The sequence below is a fragment of the Oncorhynchus mykiss genome, chromosome 23 (genome assembly GCF_013265735.2).
Source record: "Oncorhynchus mykiss isolate Arlee chromosome 23, USDA_OmykA_1.1, whole genome shotgun sequence".
NCBI lineage: Eukaryota > Metazoa > Chordata > Actinopteri > Salmoniformes > Salmonidae > Oncorhynchus > Oncorhynchus mykiss.
In genome coordinates, this window is record NC_048587.1 from 44,414,695 (window position 1) to 44,434,157 (window position 19,463).

Genomic DNA, 19,463 nt, shown 5'->3' on the forward strand with positions numbered 1-19,463 from the left:
AGGCCTCCTTCCTTTACTTCCTAATGGCACATCAGTAGGCTAAATAATAACAATATAGCCCTTTTCATGCAAAACACGTCAAAAATCTGAAAGGGCGTTCCGTTGGTGTTTCCTAGTGCTTAATGAGTGATGTTGATTGTTCTAGAACAGGAAATGTGGTATTTCCTGTCTGTTCTGTTCTGTTCCGTCTGAGAGAGGCTCCGATCCTTGTCTTATAGAGATTATTAAGCAATTTCATCTGTGAGTAAAGGATTGTTGGCGTCGTGTGGTCGTTGAAATTTACTGTAAGCCCGGGCGGGCAACGGCAGTTACCTGGAAAGGATTTATCCCTCAAATGAAGAGATGACAGGAAAGGACAGGACAGAAAGACAAGCCAGGAAAGAAAGGACAGGAAAAGACAGGCGAGGACAGACAGGACAGGACAGATAGGGACAGGAGGTAAAGGACAGAAAGCACAGGAGGTGAAGGACAGAAAGCACAGGACAGAAAGGACAGACAAGACAGGAGATTAAAGACAGGACAGACAGGAAAGGACAGAACGGTAATGACAGGGACAGGACAGACAGGAGGTAAATGACAGAAAGAACATGACAGGGACAGGACAGGAGGTAAAGGACAGTAAAAACAGGACAGGAGGTAAAGGACAGAACGGACATGACAGGAGGTAAAGGAGGTAAAGGACAGAAAGAACAGGACATGAGGTAAAGGACAGAAAGAACAGGACAGGAGGTAAAGGACAGAAAGAACATGACAGGGATAGGACAGACAGGACAAGAGGTAAAGGACAGAAAGAACAGGACAGGAGGTAAAGGGCAGAAAGAACAGGACAGGAGGTAAAGGACAGAAAGAACATGACAGGGATAGGACAGACAGGACAGGAGGTAAAGGACAGGAGGTAAAGGACAGAAAGGACAGGACAGGAGGTAAAAGACAGGAGGTAAAGGACAGAAAGGACATGACAGGAGGTAAAGGACAAAGGACAGGAGGTAAAGGACAGAAAGGACATGACAGGAGGTAAAGGACAGGAGGTCAAGGACAGAAAGGACAGGACAGGAGGTAAAGGACAGAACGGACAGGAGGTAAAGGACAGAACGGACAGGAGGTAAAGGACAGAACGGACAGGAGGTAAAGGACAGAACGGACATGACAGGAGGTAAAGGACAGAAAGAACATGTCAGGGATAGGACAGACAGGACAGGAGGTAAAGGACAGGAGGTAAAGGACAGAAAGAACAGGACAGGAGGTAAAGGACAGAACGGACATGACAGGAGGTAAAGGAGGTAAAGGACAGAAAGAACAGGACAGGAGGTAAAGGACAGAAAGAACAGGACAGGAGGTAAAGGACAGAAAGAACATGACAGGGATAGGACAGACAGGACAAGAGGTAAAGGACAGAAAGAACAGGACAGGAGGTAAAGGGCAGAAAGAACAGGACATGGATAGGACAGACAGGACAGGAGGTAAAGGACAGGAGGTAAAGGACAGAAAGGACAGGAGGTAAAAGACAGGAGGTAAAGGATAGAAAGGACATGACAGGAGGTAAAGGACAAAGGACAGGAGGTAAAGGACAGAAAGGACATGACAGGAGGTAAAGGACAGGAGGTAAAGGACAGAAAGGACAGGACAGGAGGTAAAGGACAGAACGGACAGGAGGTAAAGGACAGAACGGACAGGAGGTAAAGGACAGAACGGATATGACAGGAGGTAAAGGACAGAAAGAACATGACAGTGATAGGACAGACAGGATAAGAGGTAAAGGACAGAAAGAACAGGACAGGAGGTAAAGGACAGAAAGAACATGACAGGGATAGGACAGACAGGACAGGAGGTAAAGGACAGAACAGACATGACAGGAGGTAAAGGACAGGAGGGAAAGGACAGAAAGGACAGGACAGGAGGTAAAGGACAGAAAGAACAGGACAGGAGGTAAAGGACAGAAAGAACAGGACAGGAGGTAAAGGACAGAACGGACATGACATGGATAGGACAGACAGGACAGGAGATAAAGGACATGGCAGGACAGGTCAGACGGTAAAGTACAGAAAGGATAGGACAGACAGGACACGATGTAAAGGACAGAAATAACATGACAGGACAGGAGGTAAAGGACAGAAAGGACATGACAAGAGGTAAAGTACAGAACGGACATGACAGGGACAGGACAGACAGGAGGCAAAGGACAGAAACATTGAGGCGTGCTTCACGGTTGGGATGGTGTTCTTGGGGTTGTACTCATCCTTTTTCTTCCTCCAAACACAGCGAGTGGAGTTTAGACCAAAAACCTATATTTTTGTCTCATCAGACCACATGACCTTCTCCCATTCCTCCTCTGGATCATCCAGATGGTCATTGGCAAACTTCAGACAGGCCTGGACATGCGCTGGCTTGAGCAGGGGGACCTTGAGTGCGCTGAAGGATTTTAATCCATGGCGGCGTAGTGTGTTACTAATGGTTTTCTTTGAGACTGTGGTCCCAGCTCTCTTCAGGTCATTGACCAGGTCCTGCCGTGTAGTTCTGGGCTGATCCCTCACCTTCCTCAGGATCATTGATGCCCCACGAGGTGAGATCTTGCATGGAGCCCCAGACCGAGGGTGATTGACCGTCATCTTGAACTTCTTCAATTTTCTAATAATTGCCTCTCTGGTCTTGGCCATTGTGGAGAGGTTGGAGTCTGTTTAATTGAGTGTGTGGACAGGTGTCTTTTATACAGGTAACAAGTTCAAACAGGTGCAGTTAATACAGGTAATGAGAGGAGAACAGGAGGGCTTCTTAAAGAAAAACGAACAGGTCTGTGAGAGCCGGAATTCTTACTGGTTGTTAGGTGATCAAATACTTATGTCATGCAATAAAATGCAAATTAATTACTTAAAAATCATACAATGTGATTTTCTGGATTTTTGTTTTAGATTTCATCTTTCACAGTTGAAGTGTACCTATGATAAAAATGACAGACCTCTACATGCTTTGTTAGTAGGAAACACTGTCAATTTTGCAGGTTATCAAATACTTGTTCTCCCCACTGTATGTACAGTACACATCTATCTCAATTACCTTGTACCCCTGCACATGGACTCTGTACTGGTAACCCCATGTATATCGCCAAGTTATTGTTACTCATTGTGTTGTTATTTTTAAATTATTTCTCTTTACCCTCTGCATTGTTGGGCCTGTAAGTAAGAATTTAACTGTTAGTGTACACCTGTTGTTTACGAAGTATGTGACATAACATTTCATGTGATTTGAATTGAGAAGTTGAATCAAGTGAGCTACCGCTGGAACAGGTGGGGGTCCCTGAGGAGAGAATTAATAACCATTGACTGATTTAGTAATTGCTCTCAATTGACACAACACCATCATTGGCCATAGTCATTTATAATATGTAAGGGAATAGCACAACAAATTAGATAAACTGGAATGGCACTCATTCATGGTTGCACACATCGAGTTGTGCGCAAACCCCGTCTTAAAATATTCTAATGAGCCACCTCCTCTACATTATTATCGCTAAAAGAGCAAATAACCCTTTTGTGAACTGTAACCATTGAAGAGCTCAAAGGGTTATTTTAGTCAGTTTGGTTTCACATAGAAACATCACCCTTGCCAAAGAATCTTGAAGTACCCTCATTTTTTTGTGTATACGTGATTTTGAATGTACAGGAAACCAACCATAACTACCATAATCTGCCACATCTACAGTTACAGTTGTATTATCCACTTTGCAGACCATCAAAAATGTTTAAATATGTGTAAGGAGCATATATTTTGTTTCAGATATCATATTTCAGTGCCAGCAGCATGCCACACTGCATCCCACTGCTGGCTTGGTCTGAAGCTAAGCAGGCTTGGTCCTGGATGGGAGACCAGATGCTGCTGGAAGTGGTGTTGGAGGGCCAGTAGGAGGCACTCTTTCCTCTGGTCTAAAGAAATACCCCATTGTTCCAGGGCTGTGGTTGGGGACATTGCCCTGTGTAGGGTGCCGTCTTTTGGATGGGATGTTAAACGGGTGTCCTGACTCTCTGTGGTCACTAAAGATCCCATGGCACTTATAGTAAGAGTAGGGGTGTTAACCCTGGTGTCCTGGCTAAATTCCCAATCTGGCCCTCATACCATCACGGTCACCTAATCATCCCCCTGGAACTATTCCCCAGGTCGTTGCTGTAAATGAGAATGTGTTCTCAGTCAACTTACCTGGTAAAATACATATTATTACAGCTTCTCTATAAATCAGGTTATAACCACATTAGTCCACCCGTACCACATCATTTGCCAGATTAGATTTGGATCCCATTGACAAAAAGACCATCTCATTGTTTAGTAGAGCTCTGTTGTCACAGTGCAATAGTTTCCAGTATATTAACATAACAAAAAGCACGATACACTGTAGGTTACAGCTGTAATGTGTTGCAAAAAAATAATACTTACTCAGAGGAATCTATGAAATATATTACAAGGGCTCCGATGCTGAGGGCAAAGACAAGCACCACCTGAGGAGGAGAGAGAGGAAAAGTGAGTCTTTATTAATAGGTCAAAGCTTAGAGACCATCTAATGCATTCAATGTTATTAAGTAACACTCTGAGAGGTAACATAAAGGTCCCAGTAATTAGCCTACTCTGGGGATATCACATGTACTGAGGTAGATAATATGTTCATTAATTAAAGCTGGAATCCAGAGCGGTGAAACTGCCACGTCTGTTTCACCAAATACTGTTTTATCCCTCTGACATCATTGCACACCATTGAACACGCAATAGAACAGTAGAATATGTACTGCCATTTTTTTTTACCACAATGCTGGATGCTCATTTCCTCAAAGCAATAACAAATGTGCCTCTGGTGGACAGTGGTGCTGTTTTGCCAATCACAGATCTCAACTTTAAGGCCAAGGATAAATCATTCTTAACTGGCACTGTTAGAATATACACATAGTGAGTAGCTACACATCACATCATCTCATTCTGACAGGGTTATAAAAAGAGAGAGCGAGGCTACAACTACACCCATGAACACACACAAACACTAGCCTAGCTGAAAGGGAATACACACAAACACAGAGAGAACTGTGCAGTATGCTACACACTAGCTGAAAGGGAATACACACAAACACAGAGAGAACTGTGCAGTATGCTACACACTAGCTGAAAGGGAATACAGCACACAGAACTGTAAACAAGAACTTGGCTCATCATGTCAATACAGTGAGATGAGGCGACAGTACAGCAGGGGATAAACAGAGATACAGCGAAGCCTTGAGCCTAGTCATATAGCTAACACAATAACAAAACAAGGGCATTGAGTGACACCCTCTCTCTCTCTCTGTCTGTCTAATAGGGGAGGGCCTTTTGAATACAATTGAACATGTAGTCTATCTAAAGCCTGCTCCCAGATATGTTAGTACTGTTAAGCATCGTTTATGGTTGATGATATGCCTGGTGTTCAGCATTACAAGGATCATGGGAGTTGACGAAACAAAACAAACAGATCTAGGCTCACATTGGGAGAGACTACAGATTAAAGATGCACTATGCAGAAATCGCTCCACCACAGTTCGCCTAATTTCAGTTCATGTGACAAAACAAGCAAGTATACTGTAGTGTACAGAATCATTGTAATGACTACTCTGTTTGTATTCTGCCACATTCCCAGTCACCTTGCCATGGTTAAATGCGGTGGTTCGCGCTTTCACTTTTGCACAAATTCTACCATCTATTTGGGACAGAGCCGGAGAGTGGCTTGGGGTTTCTGGTTAGGGTAGGTTTTAATAGTCAAAGTGGGTACAACATCTCCTATACACTACTGATGAAATCAGTAACCTTCTCAGTGTACACATCAATATTATTTTCACTACCTGGAACATATCCCAGTCCGCGTGATCAAAACAATCTTTAAGCGTGGATTCCGATTGGTCAGATCAGCGTTGAATAGTCCTTAGCATGGGTACTTCCTGTTTGAGTTTCTGCCTATAGGAAGGGAGTCGTGGTCAGATTTTCCGAAAGGAGGGCGGGGGAGGGCCTTGTATGCATCCCGGAAGTTGGAGTAGCAATGGTCGATATGCTGATAGAATTTAGGTAGCCTTTTCCTCAAATTTGCTTTGTTAAAATCCCCAACTACAATAAATGCAGCCTCAGGATATATATGGTTTCCAGTTTACATGAAGTCCAGTGAAGCTTGACCATGCTGGTCTGACCAGCATCCGACCAGCACGGACCATGCCCTATGGGCCTTGGTCAAAAGTAGTGCCCTATATAGAGTGCCTTTGGGACAGAGCCGGAGAGTGGCTTGGGGTAAACTGAGAGAGCAAGCAGTCAATTGAAGAAGAAACGGTGATACCCACCACTTAGCATATTTACACCAGTCAAATAAGGCCAAGAATTGGACAACATTTGAGGGCAAACTCTCCTATTAATTGCGTAGTCCATTGGCAGGAAAACAGGGAAGAAGGAAATCAACTTGATGAGACTGATAATATAGCTTATATCTGAAGCTCTAGGTTTATAAATAAATACTTTTTTTATATAACTATTTTCCCTAAAGTATGAAATGCACCACACAACATTAAACGTTATTAAAAAGGCCATTAGGGACAATAATAATCGTATTTTTTCTTTAAAGAGTGGGGCAGTCCCACAGTGTATTAGATAAGACAAGTAAGGTAAGAGGAGAGTGGTAAATAGCAGTGGATCGGATTCAAACCCACGCCGCGCAAGTACATGTATTCTGAAGGCAGCGGCTTAGACCACCAGGCCACTATCAAGCATATTGTCATTGCTACAAAATGAACAACCCACATTCCTTATTAAATTAAGAGCACAGTGCATTTAATGTGGTCAGGGCCAGTACACTACAGTATTGTAATCCTGAGAAGCACAGATGAGATAAAAGCATCAGAAGTTAACTCCTCTCAGCATCCAGACCCGGGTTCAAATCTTCAAAAATGTTATAGCATTTATTTTAGACTGCCAGGTGGGCCAGGTCTGCACTTTTGAATGTTTTTATATTGGTTCCATTCCAACATACAAGCTCTATCAAGTACCACTTCAGTATTTGAACACACCTCTGACATGCCACGTTTTACATGTTGTACGAAGTAGCAGTGACCCTGCCTGCCTTTGTCTATTTAGTAAATGACAGCCTGAACCAGCAGCAGCCCTAGCCATCCATAATAGATTAGTAGCTCAGAACTCATTAATTTCCATGATGATGTGACATTGTATTGTCAGTGTGTCCATTGACGTCTCCCATGATGAGAAAACACCTTCATGAATTTTTTATTTCCTGTCCTTAGCTTCCTTTTTAAAAGCAGAGCTGGGGTCTCTCTCTCTCTCTCTCTCTCTCTATAGTGGTGGATGGGCCACCAGTAGTTGATAGATGGGTGTTTCCACAAGAGGGCCCAGTTGGCTAGCTCATCCTTAATCCTATGGGCCCTGGTCAAATAAAGTGCACTACATAGTTGCCATTTGGGATACAGCTTAGCATGCCTTTACATACGAAGAAACCTGCCTAGAAAAGTAATATACTGTAACAGATTTACACTCATTATCCTGGTTTCACATCTGTGCTCTTATGGTCATTGTCAAACTAGCAGAAAACTGATGGGGGACCCGGCTAGACTTGTATGAGGATACAATGGGCTTTCAGAAACAGAAACTTTATGCACCTGATTCTTGATATACAACTGTCTTGTGTATGTAAATGAGGAAACCCAGATAGATAACAGGAACATGTTTTGTACAGCTACAGTATAAGACTACAGTATACTCCAAGTCACTATTATTCGAGGCACAAGTAAGTATCAAGCCACAAGGTCTCAAGTTGAGTCCCAAGGTCTAGACTCGAGTCTCAAGTCAAGTAAAAAAAAGGGTACCAGACAGCCCTTTTCATTATTTTGTCTACAACACATTTTGATTAAACTATGTAACTGTAAAATATGAACCTATTTACAGGTCTTGGTCAACCAATGGTTAAAGAGCCAAATCATACAAAATATACACTGGCAAAAGCCCAAAAGAAATAGCCTCTGTATCAGACTTAACTTGTCCTATCTGAACAGACACAGATAAAGGGCAAGACTGTACAGCCTCACTCTGAGAAACCAAATGGAATCTGTCAATCTGCTCAAACAGGTAGCCTACATAATATAAGCACTTGGCCCCCAGGACAATACAATTACCCAATTAGCAACTACAACCAATAAACTGGTTCTTCAATGTAAAAGACAATTCCCACATCCATTGTTACATTCATCTTAATCAGACAATTATTTTTTATGATATTTCAACACCACGCATACATGATGAAACAATCATTTTCTCTTTCTCAATGTTATGACTTCAAAGCATTCTATGGGCACTGAGACGAGGGCGCACTCCTATTACGCACAACAAAAATGACAGAGACAAAGACACAGACACACGGAACCACGACCTAACCCGGAAAATATGAACAAAGGAAACCACAAATTGAATGAAATAAACAGAACTCCTACCTCATTGGTTTTGCGAACGTTTATGTGTACTATAAATATCACGCCCACTCAGAGCAGGCTAAGAAATGATTGGCTAAATGTGTCGTAGGCCTATCAAACCAGAAACAGAAATGTCAACGTGCTGCAATAAACGGTACGCGGACGGAGTGATAGATTTACATTTACCACACAGGGCCTATGCTTTTAAAGGAGTGAACAAAACAGCAAACATTTCAACAAGAGAAAAAAGCTCTCTTCACTGGCGGGAGTTCAGAGAGCGAAGAGAGTCTTCACCACAGTAATAATTAACTTTAACAACAAATTGCAAATGCAAGCTTCATAAATAAATGATCAGTTTCAAGCAATTGTTAGGCGTACATACCAAAAGACCAGCAGGCCTATGCTAGTTGCCCCATTGCTGGTCAATGTGCAAAGTAAACAGTTAATATTATTGATAGAACTATTTTTGGAGCTGCATATTTAATTATGGCAACTCTCTCTACCTACAATTTGACATTTGCGCTGCACCCAATCCTATAGCTGTAAAGCAAATCAGCAAGCTGTTCGCCAGCTCACCCGACCTGTGTTGATTGACAGTTTGCTGTTTTTTTTACAAGGGCTATGTTGCGACTACTGTCTCTGGCTGCGTGGAGAGTAATCCACAGAGACTCTGTGCCACAAAATGAGTGACAAAACATGACAAAACCTGGACAGATCATTTCAAGTCGTCAGTCTCAAGTCAAAGTTGAGTCTCGAATTGAGGCTCCAAGTCAAATCATTTAATTTTCTGTCAAGTCTCAAGTCAACAACTCTGCTACACATGCTGGCATTTTCTACTACAAATCAGACCGATTTCCACAACAAAATCTGAATGAGGAAACATTTGTATACATTTGTATAGGCTACTTGCTCTGGTGCACTATATAGGGAAAAGGGTGTCATTTGGGACAGAGCCAAGTTGTACTGTATCCCTACACCATGATTCAAAACACATGCAGAGCATTGAGACACACTCATGTTCATAAATAAACACCAAAACACTATTATCCTGAATTAAACCCCTCGGTAGGTTTGACTTGCCCATTTTGAAATGATCCTTTCCCTATGATAATGCTTTCCTCTATAGAGCATTGATAACTCCTCCAGTCAGAAATTGGTGAACACACCCACATGCATACACAAACAACACACTCATTAGCCTCTGGGTCTGTGTGAGATATGACTCTAGGCCCACTCTGTAGTAATAACAAGCAGGAAAAAGACAATGAACAGGGAAAAGAAAGGGAACTAGGAAAAAGACAGGGAACAGAGAAAAGACATGGAACAAGGAAAAACAGAGAACAGGGAAAGAACAGGGAAAGACTGTGAACATGGAAAGAACAGAGAACAGGGAAAGAACAGGGAAAGACAGTGAACATGGAAAGAACAGAGAACAGGGAAAGAACAGGGAACAGGCAAAGACAGGGAACCGGGAAAAGACAGCTAACAGGGAAAAGACAGGAATCGGGGAAAAGACAGGGGACAGGGAAAAATACAGGAAACAGGGAAAAGACAGGAAACAGGGTAAAGACAGGAAACAGGGAAAAGACAAGGAAAAGACAGGAAACAGGGAAAAGACAGGGAAAAGACGGAAAACAGGGAAAAGACAGGAAACAGGGGAAAGACAGGAAACAGGGAAAAGACAGGAAACAGGTAAAAGACAGGAAACAGGGAAAAGACAGGAAACAGGGAAAGACAGGAAATAGGGAAAGGCAGGAAACAGGAAAAAGACAGGAAACAGGGAAAGACAGGAAACAGGGGGAAAGACAGGAAACAGGGGGAAAGACAGGAAACAGGGGGAAAGACAGGAAACAGGGGGAAAGACAGGAAACAGGGAAAAGACAGGAAACAGGGAAAAGACAGGAAACAGGGAAAATACAGGGAAAAGGGAAAATTACAGGGAAAAGGGAAAATTACAGGAACAGGGAAAAGACAGGGAACATGGAAAAGACAGGGAACATGGAAAAGACAGGAAACATGGAAAAGACAGGAAACAGAGAAAAGAAACGGAACAGGGAAAAAGACAAGGAAAAGACAGGAAACAAGAAAAAGACAGGGAACAGGGAAAAGACAGGAAACATGGAAAAGACAGGAAACAGGGGAAAGACAGGGAACAGAGAAAATAAACGGAACAGGGAAAAAGACAAGGAAAAGACCGGAAACAGGGAAAAGACAGGAAACATGGAGAATACAGGAAACAGGGAGAAGACAGGAAACAGGGAAAAGACAGGGAACAGGGAAAAGACAGGGAACAGGGAAAGGACAGGAAACAGGGGAAGGACAGGAAACAGGGAAAATATTAGGAAACAGGGAAAGACAAGGAATAGGGAAAAGACAAGAAACAGGGAAAATACAGGGAAAAGGGAAAATTACAGGAAACAGGGAGAGACAGGAAACAGGGAACAGACAGGAAACAGGGAACAGACAGGAAACAGGGAAAAGACAGGAAACAGGGAAAAGACAGGAAACAGGGAAAAGACAGGAAACAGAGAAAAGACAGGGAACAGGGAAAAGACAGGGAACAGGGAAAAAGACAGGGAACAGGGAAAAGACAGGGAACATGGAAAAGACAGGAAACAGAGAAAAGAAACGGAACAGGGAAAAAGACAAGGAAAAGACAGGAAACAGGAAAAAGACAGGGAACAGGGAAAAGACAGGAAACATGGAAAAGACAGGAAACGGGAAAGACAGGGAACAGAGAAAATAAACGGAACAGGGAAAAAGACAAGGAAAAGACCGGAAACAGGGGAAAGACAGGAAACATGGAAAAGACAGGAAACAGGGAAAAAACAGGAAACAGGGAAAAGACAGGAAACAGGGAAAATTACAGGAAACAGGGAAAATTACAGGAAACAGGGAAAATACAGGAAACAGAGAAAAGACAGGGAACAGGGAAAAGACAGGGAACAGGGAAAAGACAGGGAACAGGGAAAAGACAGGGAACAGGGAAAATAAATGGAACACGGAAAAAGACAGGAAACAGGGAAAAATGACAGGAAACAGGGAAAATGACAGGAAACAGGGAAAAGACAGGAAACTGGGTACAGGGGAAAAAATTGAACAGGGAAAAAGACAAGGAAAAGACAGGAAACAGGGTAAAGACAGGGAACAGGGAAAAGACAGGAAACAGAAAATAAATAGAGTTACAGATGGAGTAAACAGAAAACACTCCAATAACACAATAAACAAGTCAATGACACAGTAGAAAAAAGAAAGTATATACAGTGCCTTGCGAAAGTATTCGGCCCCCTTGAACTTTGCGACCTTTTGCCACATTTCAGGCTTCAAACATAAAGATATAAAACTGTATTTTTTTGTGAAGAATCAACAACAAGTGGGACACAATCATGAAGTGGAACAACATTTATTGGATATTTCAAACTTTTTTAACAAATCAAAAACTGAAAAATTGGGCGTGCAAAATTATTCAGCCCCCTTAAGTTAATACTTTGTAGCGCCACCTTTTGCTGCGATTACAGCTGTAAGTCGCTTGGGGTATGTCTCTATCAGTTTTGCACATCGAGAGACTGAAATTTTTTCCCATTCCTCCTTGCAAAACAGCTCGAGCTCAGTGAGGTTGGATGGAGAGCATTTGTGAACAGCAGTTTTCAGTTCTTTCCACAGATTCTCGATTGGATTCAGGTCTGGACTTTGACTTGGCCATTCTAACACCTGGATATGTTTATTTTTGAACCATTCCATTGTAGATTTTGCTTTATGTTTTGGATCATTGTCTTGTTGGAAGACAAATCTCCGTCCCAGTCTCAGGTCTTTTGCAGACTCCATCAGGTTCTCTTCCAGAATGGTCCTGTATTTGGCTCCATCCATCTTCCCATTAATTTTAACCATCTGCCCTGTCCCTGCTGAAGAAAAGCAGGCCCAAACCATGATGCTGCCACCACCATGTTTGACAGTGGGGATGGTGTGTTCAGCTGTGTTGCTTTTACGCCAAACATAACGTTTTGCATTGTTGCCAAAAAGTTCAATTTTGGTTTCATCTGACCAGAGCACCTTCTTCCACATGTTTGGTGTGTCTCCCAGGTGGCTTGTGGCAAACTTTAAACGACACTTTTTATGGATATCTTTAAGAAATGGCTTTCTTCTTGCCACTCTTCCATAAAGGCCAGATTTGTGCAATATATGACTGATTGTTGTCCTATGGACAGAGTCTCCCACCTCAGCTGTAGATCTCTGCAGTTCATCCAGAGTGATCATGGGCCTCTTGGCTGCATCTCTGATCAGTCTTCTACTTGTATGAGCTGAAAGTTTAGAGGGACGGCCAGGACTTGGTAGATTTGCAGTGGTCTGATACTCCTTCCATTTCAATATTATCGCTTGCACAGTGCTCCTTGGGATGTTTAAAGCTTGGGAAATCTTTTTGTATCCAAATCCGGCTTTAAACTTCTTCACAACAGTATCTCGGACCTGCCTGGTGTGTTCCTTGTTCTTCATGATGCTCTCTGCGCTTTTGACGGACCTCTGAGACTATCACAGTGCAGGTGCATTTATACGGAGACTTGATTACACACAGGTGGATTGTATTTATCATCATTAGTCATTTAGGTCAACATTGGATCATTCAGAGATCCTCACTGAACTTCTGGAGAGAGTTTGCTGCACTGAAAGTAAAGGGGCTGAATAATTTTGCACGCCCAATTTTTCAGTTTTTGATTTGTTAAAAAAGTTTGAAATATCCAATAAATGTCGTTCCACTTCATGATTGTGTCCCACTTGTTGTTGATTCTTCACAAAAAAATACAGTTTTATATCTTTATGTTTGAAGCCTGAAATGTGGCAAAAGGTCGCAAAGTTCAAGGGGGCCGAATACTTTCGCAAGGCACTGTATACAGTGTGTGCAAAGGGCATGAGGTAGGCAATAAATAGGCCATAGGAGCGAATAAATTACAATTTAGCAGATTAACACTGGAGTGAAAAATTAGCAGATGATGTGCAAGTAGAGATACTGGTGTGCAAAAGAGCAGCAAAGTAAATAAAATAAAAACAGTATGGGGATGAGGTAGGTAGATTGGGTGGGCTATTTACAGATGGACTATGTACAGCTGCAGCGATCGGTTAGCTGCTCAAATAGTTGATGTTTAAAGTTGGTGAGGGAAATAAAAGTCTCCAGCTTCAGCGATTTTTGCAATTTGTTCCAGTCACTGGCAGCAGATAACTGGAAGGAAAAGCGGCCAAATGAGGTGTTGGCTTTGGGGATGATCAATGAGATATACCTGCTGGAACGTGTGCTACGGGTGGGTGTTGTTATCGTGACCAGTGAACTGAGATAAGGCGGAGCTTTACCTAGCATAGACTTATAGATGACCTGGAGCCAGTGGGTCTGGCGATGAATGTGTAGCGAGGGCCAGCCGACTACAGCATACAGGTCGCAGTGGTGGGTGGTATAAGGTGATTTGGTAACAAAACAGATGGCACTGTGATAGACTGCATCCAGTTTGCTGAGTAGAGTGTTGGAAGCTATTTTGTAGATGACATCGCCAAAGTCAAGGATCGGTAGGACAGTCAGTTTTACAAGGGTAAGTTTGGCGGCGTGAGTGAATGAGGCTTTGTTGCGAAATAGGAAGCCGATTCTAGATTTGATTTTGGATTGGAGATGTGTGATGTAACATGAGTCTGGAAGGAGAGTTTACAGTCTAGCCAGACACCTAGGTATTTATAGTTGTCCACATATTCTAGGTCGGAAACGTCCAGGATGGTGATGCTAGTCGGGCGGGCGGGTGCGGGCAGCGAAAGGTTGAAAAGCATGCATTTGGTTTTACTAGCGTTTAAGAGCAGTTGGAGGCCACGGTAAGAGTGTTGTATGGCATTGAAGCTCATTTGGAGGTTAGTTAGCACAGTGTCCAAGGAAGGGCCAGACGTATACATAATGGTGTCGTCTGCGTAGAGGTGGATCAGGGAATCGCACGCAGCAAGAGCGACATCATTGATATTTACAGAGTCGGCCCGAGAATTGAACCCTGTGGTACCCCCATAGAGACTGCTAGAGGTCCAGACAACATGCCCTCCGATTTGACACACTGAACTCTGTCTGCAAAGTAGTTGGTGAACCAGGAGAGGCAGTCATTAGAAAAACCAAGGATATTGAGTCTGCTGATAAGAATATGGTGATTGACAGAGTCGAAAGAATTGGCCAGGTCGATGAAGACGGCTGCACAGTACTGTCTTTTATCGGTGGTGGTTATGATATTGTTTAGTACCTTGAGCGTGGCTGAGGTGCACCCGTGACCGGCTCGGAAGCAGGATTGCACAGCGGAGAAGGTACGGTAGGATTCAAAATGGTCTGATCTGTTTATTAACTTTGCTTTAGATTGGCAGGGAAGGATGGATATAGGTCTGTAACAGTTTGGGTCTAGAGAGACACCCCCTTTGAAGAGGGGGATGACTGCGGCAGCTTTCCAATCTTTAGGGATCTCGGACAATACTAAAGAGAGGTTGAACATGCTGGTAATAGGGGTTGCAACAATGGCGGCAGATAGTTTTAGAAAGAGAGGGTCGAGATTGTCTAGCCCAGCTGAATGTCTCTCAACGCACAATTTTCCAGACTAGTACCTAAAACAACATGGCCGCTATTCAGCAATAAGCATTAATGTGGGTATGATCTAGCACATCAATGTATATAGATCAGTCAAAGATATTCGTATCGTAACAACAACACTGTCAACCCTCAACATATGCAAGATCCTTCACATCGAGCACACGGTGGCCCTATAAGAGGCACGTTTATATTTCTTGATCTGTTTGACTCAGAGTGACGAAATTTGGTACACATGCTCAGCGATATGAGTCTACCTAACCCACGCGATATCTCAGACACCACTGGCACGATTTTGACGAAACTTGGGTGAATGATGTGTCTTGCCATAGAGATCCAACATTTACAAAATGACACTGATTGGCCTGAGGGGGCCGCGTCAGTAATCAACTGTACGTACATTGATCACACACGATATCTTAGATACAACTGGCACGATTGTGATGACGCTTGGATGAATGATGCGTCTTTCCATAGACATCCGTAATTTTCCAAATTACACTGATTTGCCCGAGGGGGCACTTCGTCATTCAAGGGGGACAACATGTTTACTGTTGCCTTGTACTTTTTTGGAACCTTTACACAGAGGTTCCTCAAAGAACCTTTTTGAACTGGAAAGGTTCCCCGTGTGGCAATTTGTAAAACCCCAAAAGGTTCAAGAGTGTAGAGCCACCCCATTATGTTTGCACTCAGTATGTTCAAAACATTGTCCACAGATAAACCATACAAAATAAACCACATTATCTTTTAGAGGAGGATTGGGAATCTCAAAATTATCTCAGGGAACACCTGTTCCCTTGTAGTATACTGACATGGCAACAATGGGTTTTCAAATCTCCAAGTTCATTTAGCTAATATGAGAACGGCATCTCTCCTTGGGCACTTTATGCCAGGAGAGGTGATTGACAAACTTTTACCACAACACTAGCAGGATCTTCAACCACAACACCAAATGGGGTTACCATACCAAGGAAATTACAGAATTTTATGGGAAATGTAATAACTACAACTATGAACATGAACACAATTAACAATATAAACTCAATGAGTGTTATTAGAAAGGAACAAGAACACACACTAAATCCAATTATTCGGTCCATTAGTTAGTGACACTGGTTTCATCACAAAGGGAGGTGTACTGTATATGAGTAGGTAGTGTAATACTAGCTGAGTATAACTCAGCCAGGACATCCCTGAGCTCTATCCTTGAGTCCCAAATGGAAGCTTATTCCCTGTTTAGAACACTACTTTTGACAATGGCCTATAGGGGTAGTAGACTATGAAGGGAATAGGGTGCAATTTGGGACTCATCCCTTGTGTGTTATTCAGGTCCCCCCTAAAGTATCTTTGTGTTTTATATTTGGACAAGAAGATAGAGGGAACCCAGGTCAGCAATTCACCTCAGAGCCAACAACAGGTCAGTGATATATTGGTTTGATGAATGCAGAGCCACATAGTAAACAGTGTTAACCACATAGTACACCGTGTAGCTTGAGAGATTCACAGAGGATGTGACCCTACAGAGATCCATCAGAGCACAGGAATGGAAACTGAACAGAGAGTTGACTGCGTCGGACAGAATTCTAGGACAGAGAATGTCTGGCATCCTCCAGATTGGGAGGTTTACATTCCAGTTTGACCACTGGACTCATCTAGCACCGTGTGATAACTATGACACCGTCTGGAAACAGAAGATACTCTACAGGAATGACGGAGTCCATCCAAATCATCTTGGCTCCTGGACTCTTTCCACGCATTTCAACGCTGCATTGAAACAATGACTGGTCAATGATCCAAGACCGGCTCAGTTAACTGTGACAATGAGTCGTCATAATGCTGCATCAAATGTACATGATCTTAGGGGCGTTGGCAAAGACAATGTAAGTAATGTACTTATGTACCCCTAATTGCATCTGTTTATCCTGCAGCTATTGTAAGCAGTAATCATGAGCCTATAAACCAGAGTTACACTGTTATCGCTGAGGTGGTGTGCAATAGCATGAAGACCACTTTATGCAGCTCACCCTGCACTATCAGCTCCAATGTAAATATCATGAGTAAGTCTACCTCTGATAAGCTTCCCAGTAAAGCAATTAACACAATCAAGCAACCCAGAAAAGTGCTAAAATAGCCCATATTAACATATGTAGCCTAAGAAACAAGGTCCATGAAGTCAATAACTTGCTTTTAACAGATGAACTTCATATTCTGACTATCTCTGAAACTCACTTTGATAATATCTTTGATGATACAGTGGTAGCAATACATGGTTATAACATCTAACGAAAAGACAGAAATGCCAACGGGGGCGGTGTTGCAGTCTATATGAAGGACCGCATTCCTGTAAAGCTTTGAGACGATCTAATGTTAAATACTGTTGAAGTAATATGGCTACAGGTTCATCTGCCTCACCTAAAGCCCATTCTTGGGGGAAGCTTCTATTGACCACCAAGTGCTAACAGTCAGTATCTGGATAATTTGTGTGAAATGCTTGATAATGTATGTGATATCAACAGAGAAGCATATTTTCTGGGTGATTTAAATATTGACCGGCTATCATCAAGCTGCCGACTCAGAAAAAAATGAACACTGTAACCAGCGCCTGCAACCTAGATCAGGTTGTCAATCAACATACCAGGGTATTTACAAAATGCACAGGAATTAAATCATCAACATGTATTGATCACACCTTTACTAGCGCTGCAGATATTTGCTTTAAAGCAGTATCCAAATCCATTGGATGTAGTGATCACAATATAATAGCCACATCTAGGAAAACCAAAGTTCAAAAGGCTGGGCCTAATATAGTGTATAAAAGGTCATACAAGAAGTTTTGTAGTGATTCATATGTTGATGATTTAAAGAATATTTGCTGGTGTGTAATGAGGAGCAACCAGACCCTGCACTTGACGGATTTATGAAACTACCTATTCCAGTTACTAATAAGCACACACCCACTAAGAAAATGACTGTAAAAACTGTAAAATCCCCTTGGAATGATGAGGAATTGAAAAATTGAGAGGGATGAGGCAAAAGGTATGGCAATTAAGTCTGGCAGCTCAACTGATTGGCAAACATACTGCAAATTAAGAAATCATGTGACTAAACTAAAAATAAACTACAAAATGAAACAAAGATAAATTATATAAAGAATTATAATAAAAATCTTTTTGGGGCAGCTTAAATTACATTTTGGGAAAAAAGCCAACTCGGCTCCTTCATTCATTGAATCATCACAAAGCCCACAGATATTGCAAACTACTTAAATTACTTTTTCATTGGCAAGATAAGCAAACTTAGGGATGACATGCCAGCAACAAACGCTGACACTACACATCCATGTATATCAGACCAAATTATGAAAGACAAGACTTGTACTTTTGAATTCCGTAAAGTTAGTGTGGGAGAGGTGAATAAATTATTGTTGTCTATCAATAATGACAAGCCACCGGGGTCTGACAATCTAGATGGAAAATTACTGAGGATAATAGCAGATAATATTGGCACTCCTATTTGCCACATCTTCAATTTAAGCCTACAAGAAAGTGTGTGCCCTCAGGCCTGGAGGGAAGCTAAAGTCATTCCGCTACCCAAGAATAGTAAAGCCCCCTTTACTGGCTCAAATAGCCAACCAATCAGACTGTTAGACCCTTAGTAAACTTCTGGAAAAATGTATTTTGACCAGATACAATGCTATTTCACAGTAAACAAATTGACAACAGAATTTCAGCATGCTAATGAGGAAGGACACTCAACAAGCACAGCACTTACACAAATGACTGATAATTGGCTGAGAGAAATTGATGATAAAATGATTGTGTGGGCTGTCTTGTTAGACGTCAACGCAGCTTTTGACATTATTGATCAAAGTCTGCTGCTGGAAACATGTATGTGTTATGGCTTCACACCCCCTGCTATAATGTGGATAAAGAGTTACTTTTCTAACAGAACACAGAGGGTGTTCTTTAATGGAAGCCTATAAAATATAATCCAGTTAGAATCAGGAATTCCCCCAGGGTAGCTGTTCAGGCCCCTTGCTTTTTTCAATTTTTACTAACAACATGCCACTAACTTTGAGTAAAATGTGGCAGATGAATCAGAATTAGTTGGGTAACATAGATAATTAAGATGTCTTATCTGCATTATATGCTTATTTATATACTTGTTATTAGAATGTATCCCTTTGGACTCTGGTGTTGGCAGTTGCACTTCTTCCCTCAGCTGGGGCTCAGTCACTTGGGGCCCAGAAAGGTAGAGGTCAGGCTTGTCTTTCACATATCCCTGGTGCTATGCAGAATATCAGAAAGGGAAGAGGACAGGATGGAACATTGAGGGATGGCATGATTAATGGGGAACCAATTACTTGTCTCCACAATGCCTGTGTGCAAGTCACTCCCTCCTTTGGCATTGGG

General features: G+C 42.3%; 1 protein-coding gene across 9 annotated transcripts in view; it reads right to left on the reverse strand.

Moving 5' to 3' along the window:
• LOC100301649 (calcium-activated potassium channel subunit alpha-1) overlaps window positions 1–19,463 on the reverse strand; it is a 208,472-nt gene that overhangs the window by 114,637 nt on the left and 74,372 nt on the right. For all 9 annotated transcript variants that reach the window (XM_021581131.2, XM_021581123.2, XM_021581121.2 and 6 more), the window contains exon 3: window positions 4,423–4,484. In XM_021581131.2, the coding sequence (XP_021436806.1) occupies window positions 4,423–4,484 (62 nt within the window). The remainder of the gene's footprint in view (window positions 1–4,422; window positions 4,485–19,463) is intronic.